Source organism: Telmatherina bonti, assembly GCF_933228915.1.
Source record: "Telmatherina bonti genome assembly, chromosome: 20".
Taxonomy (NCBI): domain Eukaryota; kingdom Metazoa; phylum Chordata; class Actinopteri; order Atheriniformes; family Telmatherinidae; genus Telmatherina; species Telmatherina bonti.
In genome coordinates, this window is record NC_136618.1 from 28,227,447 (window position 1) to 28,249,990 (window position 22,544).

At 39.0% G+C, this 22,544-nt stretch overlaps 2 protein-coding genes across 4 annotated transcripts in view; one reads left to right on the forward strand and one right to left on the reverse strand.

Moving 5' to 3' along the window:
- The window catches only part of acot9.1 (acyl-CoA thioesterase 9, tandem duplicate 1), a 21,256-nt gene extending 7,952 nt beyond the window's left edge, over window positions 1–13,304 (reverse strand). The window contains exons 1-4 of one of the 3 annotated variants that reach the window (XM_079260028.1): window positions 13,188–13,304; window positions 11,652–11,746; window positions 3,434–3,479; window positions 1,358–1,528 (exon numbers count right to left, since the gene is read on the reverse strand). In XM_079260028.1, the coding sequence (XP_079116154.1) occupies window positions 1,358–1,528; window positions 3,434–3,479; window positions 11,652–11,746; window positions 13,188–13,201 (326 nt within the window). In that variant the 5' untranslated portion in view covers window positions 13,202–13,304. Of the gene's footprint in view, window positions 1–1,357; window positions 1,529–3,433; window positions 3,480–3,944; window positions 3,967–11,651; window positions 11,747–13,087 lie in introns of those variants that run through there. The other 2 variants (XM_079260027.1, XM_079260029.1) reach the window with 2 other exon arrangements.
- Window positions 13,305–16,526: 3,222 nt separating this feature from the next.
- On the forward strand, window positions 16,527–19,349 carry LOC306770885 (diamine acetyltransferase 1-like). Its single transcript, XM_079259899.1, has 6 exons — window positions 16,527–16,751; window positions 17,711–17,762; window positions 17,837–17,917; window positions 18,539–18,640; window positions 18,741–18,781; window positions 18,908–19,349. Exons 1-6 carry the CDS (start codon window positions 16,689–16,691, stop codon window positions 19,082–19,084), a joined length of 516 nt encoding a protein of 171 aa, XP_079116025.1. The 5' UTR covers window positions 16,527–16,688; the 3' UTR covers window positions 19,085–19,349.
- The last annotated feature ends 3,195 nt before the right edge of the window (window positions 19,350–22,544 follow it).

The following is a 22,544-nucleotide window of genomic DNA, read 5'->3' on the forward strand; positions in this document are numbered from 1 at the left end:
TTGTTAATTAGTGATATTTAGAATTTTGCATGATTTATATTAATGTACTCTATAAAATAGTTATATAGTTATAATAACATACATCATAATTATATTATGTAAATCTTCTATAAAATATAGCTGCATCATTTTCTTTTCATAAATACTGCAAAGGCGAAGTTGCGTAATTACATTACGTTCAGTTGTATCATATATATATTTATTCTCCAGTGAGTGGAAACGTATTGGATGACTCACTAACATCCACTGAAGTGTGTTTATTCACAAAAGTACCCTCCTCATTCATGATTAAAATATACAAGAAAAAGCTTGTAAATAGGCGTCCACTACAGGCCACTATGCATGAAAGGGTTAAAAACAAAAAAGTTCTACATTTAGACTTATTTAGCTTATTACCAGACTAATTTAACAGTGTATTACTATTACACTTTTCCTCTGTGAGATATGTTTTTCCCAGCATCAGGTCCTGGTCCATAACAATTAGCAATATTATCTTTAATCTAGAAATAATCTTTAAAAGCTCAAAATACTGACCAGCCGTACGCTTAGTTTGCAGGATCTGACCTTCAGTGTCTGGTGTAGTAAATGACTGTTAAGTAGTACTACTGTCATCACTCAACTCTGCTCCAGTTTGTAACATTACAGCCACAATAGTTTTTTTTTTTTATCTCCACCTTTCCTCTCATTCAAATCACGTCCACTTCAATGTAAACACAGAAGCGAGTGCACAACGTGACGTGTGGTGTGACGATGTGGGCTACAGCAAACGTTCTGCATCAAAAACCAGTCTTAATACATTTCTTTTGAGGCAACTTTTTTTTTTTTTTTTTTTTTTAATTTAAATCAACTAATATAAGCTGTAATGAATGGTTAAGTCGTAGGAGGGTATACTGATTGCTGAAGAAAGCCGGTAAAAGTCGCGGTATGCACTATACGCTGTAAAGTAAAATAGCATCAGCATGAAAAAGAGATTTAAAAGTGCCGGTACTGCATACCGGCCCACTCAAAGCACTGTGTATAAACCATAATGACATAAAAAAGCTCATGTAAATGCAGCATTGCAAACTTCTGCCAGAAGCCATGCAAGCTATTAATTATGGTACAGTTGTTAGATTAGGGCTGTTTTAAAACAAAGTGAGGAATCTCAGCTGCAGATGTCTCTGTTATTAACACAGTTCCTGGTTCAGACCTCAGCTGGAGCCTTTCTATGAGGAGAAGGTCACATGAACATACTTTTTAGATCAGTCTGACTTTCCAAATAAACAGTATTTGCGCCCCATCTTTAACCCAGTGGCAGCTGGGAGGAAGCAGGTATAGCTCATCAATAAATGGATGTTTAGTAAGAGCTTGCACCTACCTGACAGTGTTGTGGTACGTCAGGTACTTCTCTCTGAGCTGTGGCTCAGAGCCCAGCGGCAGGTGAACCTCCAGGTAACTGTCCTTCATCCTCTTAACCGGAAGGTCACGCTGAGACTTGGCCAACATGGACGACAGAGACACACGCTCCGCCATGGCCTGCTGATGGTCGCTGAGGGGACGCAACCCAGAAAGGCAGTAAACATGTCAAATAACTCACTGTGTGAATAAAACTAGGTCTTAAAATCATAAAACGGGGTGTTTTCTTTGCTCTGAGACGCAGTGACTGACTAAATAAGAGATTTCAGATGAAAACTTTCAGAAGTGAACCAAATCGCTTGGATATGAAGTCACAAACATAATGTAGATATTAAACATCTATGTCTGCGTCACCATCAACAGATCATCCACTGACCCGAGTTACCCCGGAAACTGTGGGTTGTTCACAGTACTCTTATCTGCTAACTGAATCCAGACGTGGGACGCTTATCGTCTGAGAGCACCGCAACACGAGACCACCAACTTGACCTTTCAATCCAGTAAACCTACATCTGATTCCAGCCTTTTCCACATCTGGACTGCTGTGCTTCAACTTACAAAAATATTTATTCTCAACGTTTCTCTGTAATCTAAGAGTTCAGGCTTTTCTGGTCATTAACAGAAGCAGTTAGCTCGCTGTCAGACGCACAGCTGGATGGCATGCTTGTCTAGTTTGAGACAACTTTATTATTATTAACAGTGGATCACCCCCACTGCATCACGAGCGACTTTCAGACCAGTTCTAGAAATCCTGAATAGAAAAGCAGTAAAAACTCTCAAACAGCCCAGCTATACATGCTCCTCAGCCTTTCAGTGTGTTTTTAAGCTGCTGCTGGAGAACACATGTATGTTTCCATTCAAATGTACTCGGCTCTGACTTTAGAGCACAATAGCAGCAAAGAGGATTGAAAATGAAAAAAGTCAGACACACTTCATGCAGTGTATAATTCTCAGCTTCATGATGAATGCAGATAAATTCTATTTTAGCGTATAAAAACAATACATTGACAGCAAATTAAATTATACTTTGAAATATCCTTTCGACTGTCTTTTTTAAAAACTCTTCTCTTTAAACTGGTTTTTCACCCCAGAGAGCAGAACTACTAGGCCCCCTTTTTTTGTCATATATTGTCTATTTAACTGTTTTTATTCAAGCTTTTAATGTTGATTTATTTTATTACCCTGTACAGCACTTTGGATACCTTGTGGTATATGAAAGTGCTTTATAAATAAAGTTTTAATTGATTGATTTGAGTGACTGAAAAACCTTTTCTACTAATATAATTTTATTTAAAGTCTGATTTAAACCACTGCTGGCGCTCTCATACATATGTACTGATAACCAGTCACTACTGTTTTCAATAGCAAGACTTTGGGCACGCAGTGCCATGAATTATGATTAAATTTATAAATTAAAGAGTACCGCTGGAGGGGGACTACATCTGCAATCTTGTCTAGTTTTATGAGAACTTGCTCAAAAACAAGATTTGTATAAAGTGATGAGTCTTATTGCAGTGCAAGCGAACTGCATAAAAAAAAAAAGGATGAGACGAGACTCTGGCTTGCGGTTGAACGTTTGTTTAGTGAACTCTTACAGAGTACAGAGAAAATCTTCAACTCCACTTTACCTTGTTATATTCATCACTACTTCCTGTTTGCGCCAAAAAGAAACCATAGAAACAAAAGCGTTCCTGACCCATATGCCTTGTGGGTAATGAAGTTCTCATAAGCAAATCTGGGCGCACTAACCTATGTCCAAGCTCTGGAACAGATTCATTTTTTCTAACTATAAAATCATCAAATTATTTCAGTTAAACATTTAACTTAAACCTCTATTAATTAACCCATGAATTAAGAATGGTCATTAACACTTCAAATAAGTCACAACAATGAGTTTATATAAAAAAAAAAAAAAAGTCAGAATAGCCAAACTTGATAACAGCATTTCATGACATGAAGATACACACAAACATCCTTGACAAGGAAACAAAACAAAACAAGGACAGACATACACACACACACACACACAGATTAGTACCTCCAGTTCGTGGAAGCTCCTACGATTTCTCTCAGCCTGTTACGCACTGAAACACACAGACCAGAGGATCAGGCCACACATCTGTGAATGTGAGCGTTGCAGAGCAGTGGAAGAACTGGAAATCAGAGAGGATCATCATTTCATACAGTCTCTGTGAATTTTCTCTCAGGAGACTTCATCAGCAGATGCTGCTGGAGCCTCCAGGAAGCTCAACGCCTGATGTTGGCAGCATTTTAAACATCTTTCAGCTGCTGCAGCTTAAACAGAGACGGTATAAAACAATACTGAAGTCACAGGAGGAGGAAAGTTTTATCTCAGCCAGAGGAGACGTCGCTGTGCATGAAATCCAAGCTGACCACAAGACTGAGAAGCTGTTAAAGGATGAAGGTGTGTTTCAGGGACATAACAGTGACAAAAACATGCAGGAAAATATTAGAATGCAATTACAGCTAATCAGAAGTGAATTTATGTGAGTTTCAGAGAGTTGGATTTGTTGTGTTTACCAACACACCATTTGACACGTGTAAAAGTGGATTTCCTGTGGAGAAAAGAACAGGATTAACACATGCAGACTGGGGATTCAGACGACAGTGGATTCATTTAGATTTTAGATGCAGAAATACTTCATGAAATAATCAAAAATTAAAATAAAAAGAGAACAATACATTAGGTAGTGGACTCCGTGGTGCATTGACAGTTATAAATTAAATGAAATGAAAGAAAAATACTTTATTTTATTTAATTTCATGAGCAACACAGTCTCAACAGCAACAAAGCTGCTGGATCCTCAGCTGGAGACGGGTTTAAACAGGAGCCTTTCTGAGGGCTTTGCATATTCGCCCCAGTGCGCAGACAATTTCTCATAACTTTATTAGAAAAAGACAAATGCTTACTAATTTTTTTTACCATTTTTCTGTTTTAAAAATAAAAAATAAAAATCATTAATGCACACAATATGAATAGAGTCAAATACACACAAATTGAACTATTTTAAAAAAAAATAGGGCTGTGGTTTTATTCAAGGTACCTGAAGACGTGGGGCGGGGGGGGGGCAATGCAAATGTCTGAATGTCTGGGGGGAGGGGGTCACATTGTTTATGTACAGGTGATAATTGTCTTGATTGTGAACCTGTAAGTGTTCTGGGAATTAACAAGTTGCTGTTTGTAGAGAGAAAAGCAGGAGAACCAAACAGCTTTGTGGGCAAGTGGATAAGGATGAGTCCTGATCCACAAAACACGTTTCAGTCTCACAACATTTAACTCCATGAGGCTCCAAACACCTTCAGCTTTACCTCAGCAGTGTGTGAAATAAAATGTGACTTGAGGTGTGATAGAACTAAAAAGAAATCTAATTCGTCTTCATATTTTTGGAGCGCATTCGGCATTGAAGGTATTTGTAGATATTTTTATAATTATTCATCATAATGTATATGTGAAAAAAACTTCTAAATACGTATACCTACACTTTTAGGCTGTAAATATAGATTTTTTTTAAAGTTGTGAGCAATTGTCTCTTTTTCTTTTAGTGTTGTAAGCAGTTGTTATGGAATCGAGTGTGAGTGGTTGTTTGTGTCTGTGTTGTTGTGTGTGTGTTGTCGTGTCTGTATTGCTGTGTCTGTGTTGTTGTGTCTGTGTTGTTGTGTCTGTGTTGTCGTGTCTGTTGTCGTGTCTGTATTATCATGTCTGTATTGCTGTGTCTGTATTGCTGTGTCTGTGTTGCTGTGTCTGTGTTGTTGTGTCTGTATTGCTGTTAGCCCCGCCCACACGCCACATCAGGGTCAAAAGTCTGAAACTAAAAAACAGGAATCTGAAAGTTAAATATCAAAAGAGCAAAGTGAAATAAAAATCTGAAACTGTGAACGAGGTTTGATAAAATGACAGAAAAAAAATCTAAATTTGAATAGCTAGATTCTAAAACCGAGTGAATAAAATCTCAAATTTGCAAAACAATATCATATTGAAAATTGATTTTTAGAAACAAGATGTTTCAAAAATGAAATATATAACCCCTTTGGAATTAAATATGATACAAACATTTGATTCACTTTGTTTTATTTTGTATACAGTTTTATTTTGTATACAATTATTTGTTTCAAATTAAAATTAAAACAAACATATTGGCCCTGATTTAGCTCCATATACTAAGTAGTAAAATGTTGTCGTCTAAAACTATGGCATTTACTGCCGCTGCACGCGAGACAGGCGGCGTCTCTTTCTGCTTTTAAATCTGTTAACTATTTTCCACTGGCTTTTAATACTGCTGGAGTTGCTGACTCCTTTTTCATGTTTCTTTTTTCTTTATATATATTGTGTGTTACAGTGACTAATATTTTTATTGTTTTTATTTTATATTCTGTTATATTCTGTGTGTTGTTGAGCTTGGGATTGTGTACAGCGCTTTGGTCAGCTGTGTTGTTTTAAAGCGCTTTATAAATAAAGTTGGAATTGGTTTCTGGAGGTAATATTTAAAATATGTAGTTTTTTAATCCCTATTTCATAAGTTAGTCTGTACGAAGAGCAGAGGTAAGGAGTTTAGAGGGGTCACTTGAGTGAACACATCGTTTCCTCCTCATGCCACTCTGTTGTCTCTTGTGTTGCTCTGATGCAGTTTCCAGCATATTCTTCCACTTTGCCTCCCTGATCTTTATCTTGACCACCCCCACCCCCAGCATTGTAACACCTTCTCAACGCTGCCAGCTGGGAGGGCCCTTTTCTCATGACTTTCATGCTCTTTGTTATCCACGACTTGCTGTTTGAGCAAAAGCAGACAGTCTTTGCTGAAACAATGGCATTCATGAATAAGTCAACGTGGGATTTGTGACACATTTTAAAAGCTCATCAACTTCTTCTCATTACAGCTCAAAGACTTCATGCAAGTCTGCCACCCAGGCAGGACCACAGGAACCTTCTGGAACCATCTCATCAGTCCTCATGGAGGACTTTTTTAACTGGAGGTGCATCACAGAGGGAGAGGTGTCCCAGATTGTAATCTGCTCTTTGCAGAGATGGGGAAACACTCTGTTTAGACAAGGAAGATCCTTACAAATCCTCTTCTTACTGGTGGGACATCTCAGGTGGTGAAGGTGGAGTGTTTTTTATGGTCAGTGCTACAGAATGACAGAGTGGAAGATGAAGCGTAAAATGACTTGGCTGAGTTCGCTGAAAGATAAACGTAGGCAGTCACAACATATTAGCTTCCCTTCCTCTTATTCATTCTACTTCTGCATCCTTTACATGTTTCTCTCCAGGTTTCAGTTAGAATCTGGTTAATAAGCCGACTGGCTTTACAGTTGTGCTCATATTTATTCATACCGTTTCATTAAAGGTAGAGTATGTAAGATTTTCATTATTTTCAAAATAAATGAACTAATAAAATAACTACAATCACAATTAGATAGTTTTTTGAACATGTAGGTTCCAGTCTGTCCATATTTGATGTGTTATTAATTTACAAGTTTAATTAATGACAAATGACAAAAAGCACTTTTTTTTACTTGTAGGCAAACATATAAGAAGGGTCTTTGTCATTAATTAAACTTGTAATTTAATAACACATAAAATACGGACAGACTGGATCTAATTATGACTGTAGTTATTTTTTTAGTTAATTTATTTAGAAAATATTGAAAATCGGGTGCAATGTGAGCTGGGCGGCAGCAAGGGGCAGGGACCCTGGCGGTCCGATCTCCGGCTGCAGAAGCTGGCTCTAGGGACGTGGAACGTCACCTCTCTGGTGGGGAAGGAGCCTGAGCTTGTGCGCGAGGTTGAGCGGTTCCGGCTAGATATAGTTGGACTCACCTCGACGCATGGCTTGGGCTCTGGAACCAGAACCCTCGAAAGGGGCTGGACTTTCTTCCACTCTGGAGTTGCTCATGGTGGGAGGCGCCAAGCAGGTGTGGGCATTCTCATCAGCCCCCAGCTTGGTGCCTGCACGTTGGGGTTTACCCCGGTGGATGAAAGGGTAGTTTCCCTCCGCCTCCGGGTGGGGGGACGGGTCCTAACTGTTGTCTGTGCTTATGCACCGAACAGCAGTTCAGAGTACCCACCCTTTCTGGGGTCCTTGGAGGGAGTGCTGGAGGGTGCTCCTTCTGGGGACTCCATTGTTCTGCTGGGGGACTTCAATGCTCACGTGGGCAATGACAGTGAGACCTGGAGGGGAGTGATTGGGAGGCATGGTCCCCCTCCTCTGAACCCAAATGGTGTTTTGTTATTGGACTTCTGTGCTCGTCATGGATTGTCTATAACGAACACCATGTTCCAGCATAAGAGTGTCCATATGTACACCTGGCATCAGGATTCCCTGGGCCGCAGTTCAATGATCGACTTTGTAGTCGTATCGTCGGACCTGCGGCCACATGCCTTGGACACTCAGGTGAAGAGGGGGGCGGAGCTGTCAACTGATCACCACCTGGTGGTGAGTTGGCTCAGATGGTGGGGGAGGAAGCCAGTCAGATCTGGCAGGCCCAAACGTGTTGTGAGGGTCTGCTGGGAACGTCTGGCTGAGCCCCCTGTCAGAGCGAGCTTCAACTCCCACCTTCAGCAGAGCTTCGAACATGTCCCGAGTGAGGCGGGGGACATTGAGTCCGAATGGGCTGTGTTCCGTGCCTCTATTGCTGAGGCGGCCAGCCGGAGCTGTGGCTGCAAGGTCGTTGGTGCCTGTCGTGGCGGTAATCCCAGGACTCGTTGGTGGACACCAGCAGTGAGGGATGCCGTCAAGCTGAAGAAGGAGTCCTATCGGGCCTTCTTGGCCTGTGGGACTCTGGAGGCAGCTGATGGGTACCGACGGGCTAAGCGGCATGCGGCTTCGGCCGTTGCCGAGGCAAAAACTCGGGCATGGGAGGAGTTCGGCGAGGCCATGGAGAAAGACTTCCGGACGGCTTCGAGGAGATTCTGGTCCACCATCCGGCGGCTCAGGGGGGGGGAAGCAGTGCTCCATCAATACTGTGTACAGTGGAGATGGGGTGCTGCTGACCTCAACTCGGGACGTTGTGGGTCGGTGGAGGGAATACTTCGAAGACCTCCTCAATCCTACCAACACGTCTTCCCATGAGGGAGCAGAGCTGGTGGACTCAGGAGTGGACTCTCCTATCTCTGGGGCTGAAGTCGCTGAGGTGGTCAAAAAGCTCCTTGGCGGCAAGGCCCCGGGGGTGGATGAGATCCGCCCGGAGTTCCTTAAGGCTCTGGATGCTATGGGGCTGTCCTGGCTGACACGCCTCTGCAGCATCGCGTGGACATCGGGGGCAGTACCGCTGGATTGGCAGACTGGGGTGGTGGTCCCCCTTTTTAAGAAGGGGGACCGGAGGGTGTGTTCCAATTACAGGGGAATCACACTCCTCAGCCTCCCTGGTAAGGTCTATTCAGGGGTCCTGGAGAGGAGGGTCCGCCGGATAGTCGAATCCCGGATTGAGGAGGAGCAGTGTGGTTTTCGTCCTGGTCGCGGAACAGTGGACCAGCTCTATACCCTCTTTGGGGTCCTGGAAGGGGCATGGGAGTTTGCCCAACCAGTCTACATGTGCTTTGTGGACCTGGAGAAGGCATTCGACCGTGTCCCCCGGGGGCTCCTGTGGGGGGTACTCCGGGAGTATGGGGTACCGGACCCCCTTGTACGAGCTGTCCGGTCCCTGTACGACAGGTGTCAGAGCTTGGTCCGCATTGCCGGTAGTAAGTCGGATTCATTTCCGGTGAGGGTTGGACTCCGCCAAGGCTGCCCTTTATCACCGATTCTGTTCATAACTTGTATGGACAGAATTTCTAGGCGCAGCCGAGGAGTTGAGGGGATCCGACTTGGTGGCCTCAGGATTGGGTCCCTGCTTTTTGCAGATGACATGGTCCTGTTGGCTTCATCTGGTTGTGATCTCCAGCTCTCGCTTGAGCGATTCGCGGCCGAGTGTGAAGCGGCTGGGATGAGAATCAGCACCTCAAAATCTGAGACCATGGTCCTCAGCCGGAATAGGGTGGATTGCCCTCTCCGGGTCGGGAGTCAGGTCCTGCCTCAAGTGGAGGAGTTTAAATATCTCGGGGTCTTGTTCACGAGTGAGGGAAGGATGGAGCGTGAGATCGACAGACGGATCGGTGCGGCGTCTGCAGTAATGCGGGCTCTGCGCCGGTCTGTCGTGGTGAAGAAGGAGCTGAGCCAGAAGGCGAAGCTCTCGATTTATCAGTTGGTCTACGTTCCTACCCTCACCTATGGTCATGAGCTGTGGGTCGTGACCGAAAAAACGAGATCTCGTATACAGGCGGCTGAAATGAGTTTCCTCCGCAGGGTGGCCGGGCTCTCCCTTAGAGATAGGGTGAGGAGCTCAGTCATCCGGGAGGGGCTCAGAGTAGAGCCGCTGCTCCTTCGCATCGAGAGGAACCAGTTGAGGTGGCTCGGGCATCTGGTCAGGATGCCTCCTGGACGCCTCCCTGGTGAGGTGTTCCAGGCACGTCCCTCGGGGAGGAGACCCCGGGGAAGACCCAGGACATGCTGGAGGGATTACATCTCTCGGCTGGCCTGGGAACGCCTCGGGATCCCCCCCGCAGAGTTGGCAAATGTGGCTGGGGAGAGGGAAGTCTGGGCTTCCCTGCTTAGGCTGCTGCCCCCGCGACCCGACCCCGGATAAGTGGCAGAAGATGGATGGATGGATGGAATATTGAAAATCTTACATACTCCACCTTTAAAGAAGGAAAAAAACAGCTGCCTGTAAAAAAAAAAAAAAAAAAAAAAGCTGAAATTGACTAAAGTAATAATAAATTAAAATTTTATGAAAATCATCACATTATTTTCTAGTTCTGGTTCAATAGAAATATTTTTTTTAAAAAGCAAACAAATAACATAATTTATTACATATTACATCACCCATAAACTAATATTTAGTTGAACAATCCTGTAATGTTTCCGCTCCAGTCAGGTGCTTTCTGTTCCTCTCAGTCAGACTTCTGCACCTGTTGACAGGTATTTTGTCCCACTGTTCAACAGAAAAGTGCTCTAATTTGTCCAGGACCAATTTGTTTGTTTGTTTGTTTACTTTCTTCAACTCAATTAAATGAAAAAACAGTGTCTTATATTACAAAATGATATTTTTGCTAATTTTTATTTACTGTTCCTTTTTAAAGTCTCCAGTTATTTGACTGACTGTTGTAAATTCAGCTTTTCTTTAATGAAAGGGGATGAATACATATGCATACACATATATGAATACACAACTGTATGCCAATCTGCTGATTTCTGAAGTAAGCAACCATGGCATTGTGCTGCGATCCCCACAACTCCATGCAGGTAACAGCCCCACACCAAAACAAGCAGCAAAACTCTCCAAACAAACGTCTCTGGGAGGGTGCAGCTGCAATAATTATACTCAATAATGAAGACACGGAAAACTCAGGAGCCATGGCAACCAGCTACACACATGACACACAATAAACGTCTGCGGAGACGAAACCATCAAACAAACAAAGACATCTGGAAGAATGTTCCAGATATTGATTATAATGAGCCAATGTTTCTGTATCATCTAATAAAACAGGGTTCTGACACGAAGCTTAAATGTTGTGTTTCCTTCAACCCAACTTTTCTCATTAAAGGAAAACAATTTATTTTGAAAAAATTAAAGCGTAACAACAAAAAAAGATATTGATTGATCTTCTGACAACTGACTGTTTTACCACAGTCAGTTGAAAAACAGACAGCTATGAAACACAGCGGTGTGTGTGCAGATTAATCAGACAGATTAATCAGGGAGAATCGATCCAAATCTGATTTATTTATAAAACGAGTTTAAAACAAACAGCATGGTTGATGATCAAAGTTATGCAATTAATCATCAAATTAACATATGTGACATAAGATTAAATGCACAATAAGGATGGATATGTTAACATGTACATTAAATCTATGCATATTAAACTGATTGTACATCTTTTCCTAAATATTACTTTTTCTAGTACGATGCTTAAGAGTTTCAAAGAAACAATATCTGTATACTGACATGGACTCAGCAGCTATGTTTCTGTTTGTCTATATGTAGATGGTTCAGCAGATGGTTCAGACTGTGTGAATAACGTGGCTCATTTTAAGTTTCAACTGATTCTTATAAATTCAGTTTTTGCCTAATATATCATATTTTTTATTTATGTTGTCTTACTTTAATAAATCACTGCACATTTTTTTCTTGGAAATATATGAAGAATATAAATACATGAAGAAATGAGGGACACCAGAATGAGTTTGCTTTCTTACCCTGAATCATGTCAGGCGCCTTGCCGTGTTTTGACGTCACGCCTGCGCAGAGGGATCTGCTCATGGCAAAAGAAGCCGAACGGAGCGACAACAACCTGCAGGCAACAAAAAGTGCAAACACTCACATGCAGCACAGATCATCTTAATCTTTTCAAATTATAAATGGACATCTGATATTATAAAATCCTGCAGCCCAGCTGCTCTTCTCTAAGACAAACACTGTACAGACTCACTATGATTACCGCCAGCATAAAGTAGTTGCCACTAATATTCAGTCCAGGTCTTGTCCAGATGCATCTTTTAGGTCCTGGGTCAGGTCCTCCATGGATGTTTTTCACTCAAATGTTTTAAAGACACACTGCACACCAGGCTTTGATGTGCAGGTTTGTTTTAGTTATTAGCGCTTTGAGAATACAGTTGTTGGTGCAAAATATATTGCTTGTTTGTCTGTGTTGTCTTTTCTTATGGCAGTGAGAACAAATGACACGTCTTTTGACTAGTTACTTGTAACAAAATACCTAAAGATCTAATCCAGAGGTGTCAAAAGTTGGTCCTGCAGGTTATCGATGTATTCCTGCTTCGACTCGAACTACATGGATCTAATGTGAACTTCTGCACAATGACTCATTCATTTGAGTCATCGTGAGCAAGGAAACATGGAAAACCTGCAGGATTGTGACCTTTGAGGACCGGAGCTGGACACCCCTGATCTGTTAAGTTAATCTGTCTGCAGCACAAGAACTGAAATAAAAATGAGTGAAAAATGTCCAAAGGGAAACTTTGGAAGACTTCCAGAAAGAGAAGTATTACTTGAGACCACTTTCCAAGATAACAAGACAGTATGACTGGTTTGAAGAAAGTTTAAAGAACTTATAGGAGGCTCAATATCTTTCCATAGCACTGTAAATTTTCTAGAAAAAGAAGTTTCCAACACTTTATTTCATATGGAAGTGTTGTGGTCTTTTAAATACAGATAAAATACAAATACTTGTTATTGCAGAGTGTGTAAATAATGTATCCTCATACCATTTTTTCATACCCCTACCTCGTGCTTGTAAATCAGCAGCCACCTAGGTGATTCTTACAGCTATATAATGTTCTGCGTGTTTACCAATTGAACAAAAAGTAGTTACAGTCATACTACTTAGTTTGAATAGTAAAAGTTAATTCCAACACTAAAACATATAATTCATTGTAAAGCATGTTTAAAAGTTTAAACAACCAATTTCAGAAATAGTTAGGGTAGAATACCCTGGACTTTATTCTTTAAAAACACTATGTGGTACAATACTGATGTTTCATTGTTTCAGAGTCTGGTATGAACATGGCACACCCTCTGTGTATACAGTCACACCCGACCCTGCAACTCCCAGTTTGACTTGACATCTTCAACTAAATAACATATAAAAGAACATATAGGGTTAAATCTCTCTTACACGTGTCTTAAAAGTTGCTGTGGACTTCTAATGTTATTTAGCATCCTTGTCAACACAATGCTGTTGCTATGGAGGGCAGAAGGATCTTCACAACACTGACCTCGGTGAGAGCATCGTGATATCTCCGGTGATGGAGTCAAATTTCAGGGTGTCCACAAAAAAGCGGTTGGGCCGTGCAAAGAGCAGGAAAAACCCCGGTTTTTCTCTTCGGGAAAGAGTAAGGTGACAGTAAGGATCACTAGCAGGCACGTCAAGACCAAATGGGCAGCTTCCGTATTGCTACGTGACCCCGCCCATTAACTGATGACGCAAGACGCTCTTCTACGTATACAGTCTAGTTTGGGCGGCTGAAAAAAGTCTGGTCCCTACCCCAGAGGTTTTTATTAACAAACAAAGTGAAAGAAGTCTCATTTAAGTTACTCCGCAGATTTTAACTCACAAATGTACGTATAAATAAGTTTAATATTAATGTGGATGTGAGATGCTCTTTTTGTGAACTACATTCTGAGACCGTTTAACATTTGTTTTGATCCTGTCAGTTCACATATAATACCTGGAAAGAAGTTTATTCATTTATTATTGCTAATATTCTCCCCGATTTCTCCTTGTACTACAAAGATGTTATACTTGGGTTTCTTTAGACCCAGTATGATTAACAATGATGCACTTTTTCTTGTAAATCTAATTTTATTCATGGCCAAACATCACATTCATAAATGCAAGTTTACGAGAAAAACTCCACTTTTTTTGGTGCCAGAGACTGAACTAGAGCAGTATGTCCCAACTATCATTCCAATGCAAAACAGTAAGGCTGTTAAAACAGTCAAAATTTGCTCTGAGTTTAAGGTATTTGTTTGAATAAGAAAAATAATGAATAGTAACAAAAGTATATCAATTATAATAAGAACAATCTTGTGTTTTTCTTTCTTTCTTTTTGTGATGTTTTTTGTGTATTATTATTTTTTAAATAAATATGTATGTTTTCTTATTCTCTCAGTTTGCTGTTCTCACTATATGTATCGCTACGTTCTTGTGGATGTATTCTTGTATTGATCATTCTCAATAAAGCTTTGAGGGGAAAAAAAGTTTGGGTGGCTTTTAAGCTTTCAGAACATGCTTTCAGTCTGGTTCTTCCAAAAATAATAAATATATTTGTAGCTTGTTGCAGGCTGAGTGCATATATGTTCCATATCAGCTTGGTCCAGGTTGGTTACAGGAGCGAGCTGGAACAAAACATGGACTCTTTCCTAACAAATTTTTGTCAACCAATAGAGTAAGAGAAGTTTCCTTTAAAATTATTTATTGTTGTTACCCAGTAAAATAATTTTTTTGTATATTATAAAAAAGGATATTGATATTTCCTGCACCTTCTGTAACACTCACCCAGAAATTATTTTTCACCTATTTTGGAACTGTGAACACACCAGATCTCTGTGCCAAGGCATTTGCCGCTTTGTTGTGGACAATATGTATAACAATTTTGAACTATATTATAAATATGTGTTATTTGGTCTTACAATGTATAAGAATGAACTTGTTGACCAATTCTTTTTATGCAATCTTATCCTGTTGTTAGCCATGTTTTACACCTATAAATGTAAAGTTACTAAAACTATACCCTCATATATTTGCTTCACCAAAGAGATAAAACTATATATTGACACTATATCTTCTTCCTCCAATAACAGAGCTTTGAGAACGATGTCTATCTGCTCTAAATTCAATATATTTTTATAAATATATGCTTCCAAATACTTGTAATTTTCCTGTTTTATGTACAACCCCTGGCTATAGTAAAATGTTTCCATTATATGTTTGTTTAATGTTCTTATGTTTGTTACACCACCATACTGACACGATCAATGATAAAAAAAATTATTTTTTAAAAAGTGTGTGTGGTTTTTGTTTAAAAACCCTTAGTTCAGCCTTTCAGGCACTTTCAGATTTTCAGTGTGTCCCTGCTGCAACACACCAATTAATCCCATTAAACAACAGCTAAAATCCCCAGAAATTACATGCCTTAAACCATACAACAAAGTGTGGATCCTCCCTCTGAAAGGGGATTATTTGTGTGTTTAGTTTAGTTTGTAAGTAAAAAAAATGTAGTTTTTTTTTTTCTTATTTACTAAGTGTCTTAACAACATAAGTCTCACCTTTTGCTCATTCAATCTAACAAAACTTAGTAGAAAGATGAAATAAGGTTATTCTCTTTCAGATTCAGATCTGACTTGTACCTTGTTACAGTTGTATATATCCAATTAACCAAAAATTTTTGTTGTTATATTTTATTCAATCAAGTTTGAAATGCCATGAAATCTATAGAAACATAAAATTGTGAGCATTCGGAAAATTTGAGTTTCAGCTCAGTTTATGCAAATTAGTGGGCCATCAAACCAACAAAACTGGACGAACTGACTTTCTCAGAAGACAAACCCTCTAGTGACTAAATTTACAGGAAACATGCAAATAAGTGGAGACAAACACTTCCAAAAACACTTTCTATTAACCGTTTGATAAAAATTTAGACTGTCAAAGTCAGCATGAAATAAATCAAGATATACAATACAAGAAAAAGATACAATATGTGGACAAAAAAAGGTCCCAACAACTTCTGAAAAGTGAATTGCAAACAGTGAAGAAAAAGCAGGAAGTACTTATATAGGAAAAGAAGAAGTAGTAGACTTCAGATATGTATGATGGCATAAACATCTTAAAGTTATGTGAGTGGAAACAGCCTGACGGCTCGAATTGTGCTTATTTTGAACCACTTTCAGTGTGGATGTCCTGTTTCACACTGGAAGCATTATCATCTCTTACCTTTCTGTGTACAGGGAAGCATTGTTTCATCATTAGAGAGCGGTATACAGTCACAGCCCAACCCCACTATGCTATGGTTTGTGTGAGCAATGGAAGATTCTACTTGTGTAGCTACATAATGAGTAGTAGTTACTGTATAATTCTCTCAGAGTAGTCAGATTAATCTTGTTACCTTAAAAAAAAAAAAAAAAAAAAAAAAAAAATATATATATATATATATATATATATATATATATATATATATATATATATATATATATATATATATATATATATATATATATATTACAAGTCGTACACTAACTTTATTTTTAGTTTATGTATTTCTTATTTTGGAAGATAACGTGAATCATTAAAATGCCAATATTTTATCAAACCGTTTACTTTCTACTCTTTTATTTTATTATGTATGTTGTTTTTAAATAAAATCTATTTTATTTTATTTACCATCAACAAACTAATCACGTGATTTCTTCTTGCATATTGATAGGATTAACAAGAGCCGGTTCGTGTAGCTGATTGGTCAGAAACCTTAGCGCTGCGAAACTAGCCAATGGCGTTCGAGCACGAGCCGGATATATAACCAACGGTATAAACAAAGCAGGGCAGTTGAAGGCAGCGACCCAGCCGAGGGCAAGAATTGCTGAATGTTCTTGTCTAGACAAACGCGTCCTGACCAGAGGCTTACTGTGGGGGAAAAGCCACTCTGAATGAAGAAACATCTGATCTTCCAGTTCACATACAGAGGACTTCTCACGAAAGGAAAAAAGAGTAAAAGAAGAAAATGGAGTTTAAATTACGAAAGGCTGAACCCAAGGACGTCCCCGATATATTACGATTGGTGAAGGTAAGCTTACACTTGTAACAACAGAAAATAGACTACATACGTTTATATGTGTATATCTTTTTTTTTTTTTTTTTTGGAAACACGATTACTTATTATTTATTAGTGTTAAAGATTTAGCGCAAAACTTGGTGACAAATTAGAGGTACGCAGAGTTTCCGGGGGAAGTCCGGGTATGAAGTCAGCTGGCGGCCTTTGTTTACCGGCAGACTGCTCATGACCGCATTGGCTTCCACTTCTCCTAATATGGTCGGCCTGCCGTCGAGCTTATGTTCTTATCAAGGCTGACCCTGATGTAGTTTAATTCCTGTTGTATAACTACTGACCTGACATAAATAACACATTTGACCTAACAACACACCTGTGTCCACAACTTATGCATGGTTAACTTTTCCCATAGAAAAACTAAGTCGATTACAAGTTTCTAAAAGTATCTGGACAAGATTAAATTGATAAGAAAGAGACATATTTAAGAGTTAGTAGCAACTGGTTTAGCGAATAAAGCAACAACTTGTAGCGTATAGAAGTAGGCCAGTGTGGAGTAAATATCAGTTCCTATTTACCTTTGAAGAGAGGAATGTAAACAACATTTGCAAGCAATGACTCAGTCGTTATACCGCTCTTTGTGATTAGAAAGACAGCAAACAGTCATTTTCTCCAGCATGACAAAAACAAACAAATCCTGGGGTAATCTCTTGATTTAATAATTGAAAAGTTATTATTATTAATAATTAACCATAATTCCACCAGCGAGGAATATGTTATTTGCAATAAAGAGGTCAGTGAAGGAGTTGTACCTAATAAACTGTAGTTAACATCACTATGTGCGAATGTTTATGCTGAGTATTTTTGTAGTCACAAACCTTAAAAAGTACATTTTTCTTTTAAAATTGCTCCATTATTTAATGTGATTTTAAGATTGTAAGGATCTTTTCCACTCAAAATGTGCTATTGTCTTCCAGGAACTTGCGAAATATGAAGACATGGAGCACCAGGTCAGACTGACTGAAAAAGGTATGTTTATATCTCCTCCATTTGCATGTTAACACAACAGACTGTATTTTAATCATAAACGTACTTTGTTGTAGATCTCCTTGAGGATGGATTTGGTGACACCCCATTTTACCATTGCATCATTGCTGAAATCCAAGGAGAGACCAGCAGTGACGGTATGAAACATTTTACTTTCTCATATAAAAAATGTATTCATACAGAGGCTTGTCAATGGGAAACAGGTTTGTCACCACCTGCAGAGAAGTACTGTCTACATGCGTCACAGGGTGCACTTCCTGTTTTTATTTTATCATAAGTGCAGCTGGCTGTAGAGATTTTGTTTAAGTCTGAGGTTGAGCTGGAGGTGTAGATTCTTTTATAAGATATAATGTAAGGTTACAGTTTCAGCTTCAAGAGCCACAAACAGCAACACTCCCAGTAATTACAGCCCATGCTGTGTGAGGCAGAGATTAAGGAAAAAATGTTTTGAAGCCTGGAGGGAAGTTTCCATGTGACTGCTTCACAGCAGGAAGAAGTGGGTTGGCAATGGAAAAAAACAGTTCATGTGCACATATGTTCCCTACCATGCAAGGGTCACATACCTGACCCTTGCATGGAGTTTAAATATTTACGTCTAGGAACAAACGCATACATGTATGCCGAGTGCACAAAATACTATTTCCAGAATACTATTTGCATATAATTTTATATTTAGACATGATTAGTTGTGGGTTGTTAGATGGTATACAACTTTACAAATGAAGTTAACGTGATTTCACTCTCCTGCCTCTCTACAGATCCGAGCGTGGTGGGTTTTGCCATGTACTACTTCACTTACGACCCCTGGGTTGGCAAACAGCTTTACCTGGAGGAGTTCTATGTGATGGACAAGTGCAGAGGTAAAAACAGCATCTGGTTTTGTTTGTCTTTTTTTCTGGTTTTCTGAAACTTCCTAAATAACACAATACTTTTTTTTTTTCTTCTCTTTAATGTTTATAGGACTAGGAATGGGTTCGGAGATCCTGCGACACCTCAGTGATGTAAGTATCAGCTGCCTGAAACTGAACTTCTCCAATATCTCTTTGATGGCCATGCTCCATTGGATTATGGGAAATGTAAATAAACAAACATATTAATCTGTTTTGAATTCCTGATTTCTCATCCAGCTGGCGATGAAGACGCGCTGCACCGGCATGATGTTTGTGGTGGCAGAGAACAACGAACCGTCCGTTCAGTTCTACAAGAGGCGCGGTGCTGAGGACCTGTCCCAGGAAGAGGGCTGGAGGCTCTTCAGGTTCGACAAGGAAAGCCTTGTGAAGATGGCCACTCGGTCTGAGGAATGACTAGAGGTCCAGCAGAGCAAAGGAGGGAGAAGAGGAAACCTGAGAGTCCAACCCGACTGCTCGGCTGTCCTGTGTTCTGACAAAAGCTGATTGTTAGAAGTTCAGCTCCTAAACAGACAAATGTGTACTACAGTAATATGATTCTGTATTTTAACCGCACTCAATTAGTTAGCCATGTCACTCTAATGTTTATCTTAATCTTTAATAACTTGCATGCATATTATAGAATATTTTCACATAAGAGGAATAAAACGATTTGATCTCTCATCATGGTTTCATTTTGCATGGTGATAACTTTTTAATTTATCAACTTTTTAAACTAAAATAGGTCAGATTATATTATACCAATAATTTGAATTTTTTTTTTTTTTTTTTTTTTTAAACCAAAAGTCAGATTATTGCTGTCTATCAATCTTTGGTATTAAATAGTGAGCATGAGCCTAAATAGCAGTTTGTGTCTATCATGTACAATGTAGCACCTCAATGTACTTCAGCATTTCTTTAGGACAGGACAGTTATATAATTTACCAAAAAAATTATAGCTTGAGATTTTTGTGTTTGGTTTTTTAATTTCCCCATTAAAAAAGGAAGGTATACATAAACAAACCCAGTTAAGATAAGAAACATGTCTTTGCTCATATGGTACATTGTAAAGCTAACGTTAGCTTACTAGCTTCTTGATTTATACTCAACCTATTTTGAAGCTAGTTGAAAGGTTTAAAACATTATACACAAATCTGTGTGTTCACTATTCTGGAGGAAATGTGGATCTCATCCGACATTGTTGGGTGTAGTTTGACATTACATTACTTGACATTAGCTAGCAAGTACCATTAGCTACAAGCCATTAACTTACAGTTAACGGCAACAATAAATGTACATTTCTGTGAAATGTATTTTTAAATCCTATTTTGCATCACCATATAATAAATAAATCCGCATTCTGACTAAATTAGCAGTAAAATTAGTTTCCTTAGCTCAATAAAGCAAGCTAACATAAACTTAAATGAGAATGACTGGCTAACCAGCTACTATGTTGAGTGAAAAAGTTTTTTTTTTTTAATTGGAGGCACCATAAATTTCTCTTTAAATAAAAACATTTAAAACAGCAAGCAGAATGATTAAACCACTAGCAGTAGTCTAATATCTACATTCTGAGACACAATAACTGTAATGATTATGGGATTTATTAGGCCTTAAAGTATGAATCATAAGTATTATGTCACCTGTGTGACGCAACCTAATTTCACAAAATATTTACATGTACCCTTAACAATTATTGGATGTATTTATGAATAACAGAGTATGCTGCTTATAGTAATCCACTTCACTTAATTAAATTAATTTTTCAAGTAAATTAAAACTAATTTCTCTTTGTAAAATGTAGGAACTATGTAGTTGAAATGTACAAGTAGACTGAATATAAAATAAACTTAGCTCATGTTACTGAACTTTTCTCATTTTAGCTGTTTAAATTTCATACTGATCAAATTTCAAACTCGACATGGTTATATGGGTCATGTCCATGGGTGATGAAGACAAATGCCCTACAATAACACTAACTCAGTAACCTGACCTCAATATTAAAACACCCTTCCAGAATCAAACTTCCCCATAAAATTGTTAAATAATAAGAACAGCAGTGCATGGGAAGTATCATGTTGTAAACTTGCTGTTTAGAAGACATACTAATCTGTCCACAAAGCAAATGCTGTGCCATCTCATATGAGGAGGTCAATGTCAACAATTATTACAGGTTAACATCAGTTTCCTGAACAACATATATCTTTAACAACCAATCTGACTTGGAGGTGGGTCTTGTTTATTATAAATTATTAACCACATGTCTGGTTAAATATTCACCAAGTGAAGAAAACTGCAATTTACATAAACATGATGGTCACATCAAATGCTTTATTGCAAACCACTGAATACATTAAATTATATTTTTCATTTAATGCAAAAAATATACGAACTTATGTAGTTGGTGTAATGGAAACTGGTAGGCTTTGTACAATAATAATAACTAAAGAAAACAGCAAATAATAGTAATTGCCAAGGATTTTATGTGAATAAATTGATGGACAAAGGAGGCTTAATGATCAGATTTCACACTGGGTAGCATGCATAATTGAAAGAGGTGGCATATGATCCACAGCTTTAGCTGTCTGGTCTATGTGGTTATATAAAGGTGCAACAGCTGCAGCGCTTACTGTCCGTTATCCACCTTTTGATAACAGGATTACTCTGGATAAGAGATTGCTTTACTGAAAAAAAAAAACAGACAGAGCATGTAATTATGTTAGCAAACATATAAAGGAAAACAGGAAAAATTAATGACATATCATTTTTAGATGAAGCTTTTTTAAGAATACACCTTAAAACGCTGAACATAATCTGGTAATCTGTTAGTACAGGTTTTTTCCCTGCAGGATGTGAGCTGTTGATAACTTGTTAACAGCTTCTTAGAGGTTGTTTCCTCAAATTCACAGGCATTACATGGAAATTGTATCAGGGATGGAAAAGGTTTCCTCTTACTTTCTAACTTTATTCTGTACTGTTTCATTTTGTTTTCTTGTCTTTGCTTTTTTCTTTTGTTATTTCTATCATTTGTTCCAGCCATTCCTGCCACTTTAACCAGTTGTTTCTCTGCTTCCTCATGAGGAAAGCCAGCAGGCACAACCTGATATCCCATTTTGTTTGGTCCTGATAAAACTCTCTACGTTGCAACGTGAAACCTCCCCCAAGCATCTGAAAAAGAAGAAAAATGCTAACGTAGCAAGCTCTTTGATTTTAAAAACATGCCCTGCTCATAAACCTCGACAAAGTTTTATTATGGCTGCTGAATGTCATGGATCAGCTGATTTGGCTTCCTAGAAACTTTGTGTAAAACTTGTTCCTGGCTGACAAATGCTTCGAATCAGCAATCAGTCTAATAACGTGTTTTCCATTCTGCCTGCAGAAACATGACCTATTTGGCATGTGGACAAATCAAAACCAGGCAGACAAGAAGAAATGAGACACCAGGAAATCATGAGTGCACAGCACAAAGACTGTGACGGACTATGGCTCCTTTTTCATTTTTTTTAAGGGTCACATCGTCTGCAGACAACACACACAGCCGTCAACTGTAAGCAGCATGCAGAGGAAGCAGGTTTTCCAATAAGAACAGGACACACACACTCCTCCCTCACCAGCAGTCTGTACCTTTTCCTATATGGATGTTTAGTACATGTTTAGTGTGAATCTCATTAATATTAAACAAAAGTTGGAAAACAAACTTCATTTACTCTTAACCAAAATGGCGAAAATGTTACTGCAAGTCTTGCTCCTCATCTCTTTTAGAAACTGCCATAAAAAAGTGCAGCCATTTATGTTAACATGCAGAACACAAACACTTCAGCTCTTGAAGGAAGTTTCAAAGCTCTTTGGATGATCTCATCCTTTCCTTCTGTTCTCT